The sequence below is a fragment of the Limulus polyphemus genome, unplaced genomic scaffold (assembly GCF_000517525.1).
Source record: "Limulus polyphemus unplaced genomic scaffold, Limulus_polyphemus-2.1.2 Scaffold8408, whole genome shotgun sequence".
In the NCBI taxonomy this organism is placed as follows: Eukaryota; Metazoa; Arthropoda; class Merostomata; order Xiphosura; family Limulidae; genus Limulus; species Limulus polyphemus.
Genome location: NW_013674018.1, coordinates 14479 through 18180, shown reverse-complemented (window position 1 = coordinate 18180; position 3702 = coordinate 14479). Strand labels below are relative to the sequence as shown.

The 3702-nt window shown below is 32.8% G+C and overlaps 1 protein-coding gene across 4 annotated transcripts in view; it reads right to left on the bottom strand.

Moving 5' to 3' along the window:
- Window positions 1–3702, bottom strand: part of LOC111083165 (EF-hand calcium-binding domain-containing protein 14-like) — a 21884-nt gene that overhangs the window by 8872 nt on the left and 9310 nt on the right. For 2 of the 4 annotated variants that reach the window (XM_022379462.1, XM_022379464.1), the window contains exons 4-7: window positions 2265–2363; window positions 1921–2043; window positions 1413–1514; window positions 527–655 (exon numbers count right to left, since the gene is read on the bottom strand). In XM_022379462.1, the coding sequence (XP_022235170.1) occupies window positions 527–655; window positions 1413–1514; window positions 1921–2043; window positions 2265–2363 (453 nt within the window). The remainder of the gene's footprint in view (window positions 1–526; window positions 656–1412; window positions 1515–1920; window positions 2044–2264; window positions 2364–3702) is intronic. The other 2 variants (XM_022379463.1, XM_022379465.1) reach the window with 2 other exon arrangements.

Here is a 3702-nt window from a genome sequence, read left to right as displayed (position 1 = left end):
ACTTATTAATTAGCTCCTCTGACCTACCTTTTCCTACATCATTAGCCCCTACGTGCTCTGTCAGTTGTATCCTCCACATGTGCCCCTGGGTAGCATAATCTAATTATTTCCTCCATATTTACCCTACATACTATCCTGTCCATATGCTTATCAAGATATCACCTATAAATATAACCACCTTAAGTTTATCATCAATATCCTTCTTTGTCCCTTTTGTTTTCCTTCCTTCTAATAGTTCCTCGTCTGTAGAAGCCAAGGGCAAAAATCTGTTACTCAATAGAATAGACTTATTACAATTAAATCTACTACTTTTAGCCCTAATAGTACTCTTTCTAACTTCCTGAAAGTCATTGTTAGCTGATGTATCCCTTGCATGTAAAAGTTTAAGCTCCTCTTGTTTAAGCAAAGTCGAGTTATATCATTTGTACTATATAGCTTCATGTACAAACAATGATATATCATATAAAGGAATTAGTTTTAGAAAGAGAATGATTAAAATATCTAATGTTACATTTCAAATATTTACATTGAGATCTTCTAATCTGCAAGTTGCACTTTTGTTTATAAGAGGGTACATGTTATGATGTATCTTCCAGATTACGGGTAACACTGTTTCATTCAAATCACACACAGCTTCAGTCACTCTCAAGAGTTCCTATGCAGAAAGAAATAACCATACTTAATGAAGCATTTCCATTAAACAACATTTACTTAAATATAGAATGTAGAAATGGCTGTCGTGTTGTTAATGTTTAAATCACTCAGATGCAAATTTGATTTAAATAAAAATATCATAGTTTAAGAATTAAAAAACAAAATGGCCACACTGATTTTTTGTTTTTATAACAATTTTTTTTATCATATTAAGGTTATTTCAAATGGAATAATTCAAGTACAGGGGCAGATTGGGCCACCGGAACACCAGGCAAACTCCCGATGGGCCAGTGCTACTGTACATCTATATATATCTATAAAAAGCATCGTGATTTTTAAGTATTTGCCCGGGCCGTTTTAGGCTCCCAATCCACCTCTGTTCGTGTGCTTAGAAAACTAAATAATAAAATTAAAAAGTAATTCATTTCTCCACCCACCCCCCACCCCCCTTGAGCTACAGTTTAATGTGAAAGCTAATTCTATAAAGGTGACCATGTTTGAAACATAAGTTTATTTAAAGAGCTGGTGAATATACATTCATTTGAAACTGAAACTATTTTTTCAGATTAGAAATAGCTCTTCACTTGAATTAAGTTACATTAAAATGTAGCTCAACATCACATTTTTAATATTTCTGGTTTTGATTCCCAAATACTGTATAATGTCTTAACTTTCTATGAGGCTAAATTTGCACCTTAAACAAAAAATATTCTAAAGTGGTTTCCATAAAGTGTAATTTATTCTCTAATTAAACTTACATCACGTAAAGCCAGCTGTACCTCTGAAAGTTGTGTTATCTGGATTTGAGCAGTTGGGTTGGACAGATATTCAGTTGTATTTGATAATTCATGTACTTCTACCTAACACAGAATAAACCATTTTCAATTAAACAGTTAATTGCCAAAATATGTTAACTGCATTTAAACATATATCTTACTGTATCACTGTCTTAAACAATACAGAAAGTCTGGTATCTGAACATTTAACAAAAAGAGAGACATTCAGTTTTAATTACTAGAGGTAAAACAAAAGAAAAAATAAGTATTATGACAAAAATATTGAAAACCCAAGAAATGTAAGCGGCTGATTAATTTAACAAATTCCTTTGGAATTAAACAGAGACTAACAAAGACTGCATGAAAAAAGAAGCAAGGCATTATATCTGTGAGCTAATTAATCAAAACTTTTTCACCACATCAAAGCTAGATATCTGTATCAAGGTTCATAGTGTTACCACCATAGAGCACTAATAAGAGAGATTCCTACCTCAATATTAGTTACAGCTTGTGTAAGTTCTTCTTGAGAAACCTGAAGAAAAGACTGCTGATTCTTCAAATCTGACACTGTAGTTTCCATAGCTGCAATTTTACTCCCAAAACTGGCCACGTTCTAGTCACAGACAAAAACAACATAGTCCTGCTCATGCTGTGAAAGTTCATTTGTTTAAAACAATAAACATTTATAAGATATTTTTCAGTTAGGCATGAAAGAAGTTAAGAATGTCTATTACATTGGAATGATGTTAAGATCTTAACTCACGTTGATCAATCAAGATATATTTCGTTGCTATTCAGTACGTTTCAAGTTGCATATTGTTTGTAGTTTCATACCTCTGAAAGTGATGAAACATCTTTAGGCAACTCTTTGATCTCTGGTGCTGCCACTATGCTATCTTTTAAGGTTTTGGTTGTTTGTTCGAGTTTTTCTATCTGGAATATCAAAATCAATTTATCCTATAAAACTAGACTTTCAAGAAACATAGATATATCAGACATCATGTAAAACGTGCATTTACACTGTACTGATAACATAAGCAATATTTAAGCATTCTTGTAAAAACTGATAAAAGATAAAACTTATCATAAGATCATGGTAGTTGATGCTGTATTCAATACAGGTAATTATCATAAGAACAAGGCAATTACTTAATAGTATGTGACTAAAATTAGGGTTAATCAATCCTGCTGTTCTAAGAATGCCATGCAACATGAGACACCTTGTATGGTGTTTAGAAATATTGATATATATATATATCTATAATTAATCAATATAAGGAAACATAACTTTTCATCCTGCAGATTAATTGCATAAGATTTGTAATATATTTGATTCTCAAACGTTAGGTGTAAGAGAGTTGTCAATAGGCTACTGGTATTTAATCGCAGGCCACAAATACAGTGATTAAAACTAGTGTAGGAGTTAAGTTTGTTAGGTGCAATGATTGGGTTTTATTTGGGAACTCGGGACTGGAATGTACTTTTAAGGAAGCTAGTAATGAAGATGTGCAATTTGTATGTAGAGTTTGTAGGTTGGAGGAGAAGTTGGAGGCAATCATGATTAAAGTAGAGGCAATAGATAAAGAGAAGTGTAGACTGTGAGAAATGGCAGCAAGATTCATCATTGTTTGTACATGAAGCTATACAGTACAAATGATGTAACTCAACTTTGCTAAACACAGATTTTATGAAGCATTTTCTGTGGAAAGTTATAGAGATTTTAAAAGATTACCATAGTGAATTCAGGATGTTTTTGTGGTGAAATAAATACATTGATTATACATTTAATTAGCTGTACATTATGTTTTGTTTATAGAAATTGCTTTTCTGTCTGTGTTGTTATGTTTGTATCTGGTTTTTGTTACTGTGTTTCTGTCTAGTCTATGTTGCTGTGTTTCTGTCCAGTCTGTGTTGTTATGTTTATATCTGATTTTTGTTACTGTGTTTCTGTCTGGTGTGTGACACTGTGTTTTTGTCTGGTGTGTGACACTGTGTTTCTGTCTTGGTCTGTCTAGTCTATGTTACTGTGTTTCAGTCTGGTCTGTGTTACTGTGTTTCTGTCTGGTGTGTGACACTGTTTTTCTGTCTTGGTCTGTCTAGTCTATGTTACTGTGTTTCAGTCTGGTCTATGTTACTGTGTTTCTGTCTGATCTGTGTTTCTGTTTAGTCTATGTTACTGTGTTTCAGTCTGGTCTATGTTACTGTGTTTCTGTCTGATCTGTGTTTCTGTTTAGTCTATGTTACTGTGTTTCAGTCTGGTCTGTGTTACTGT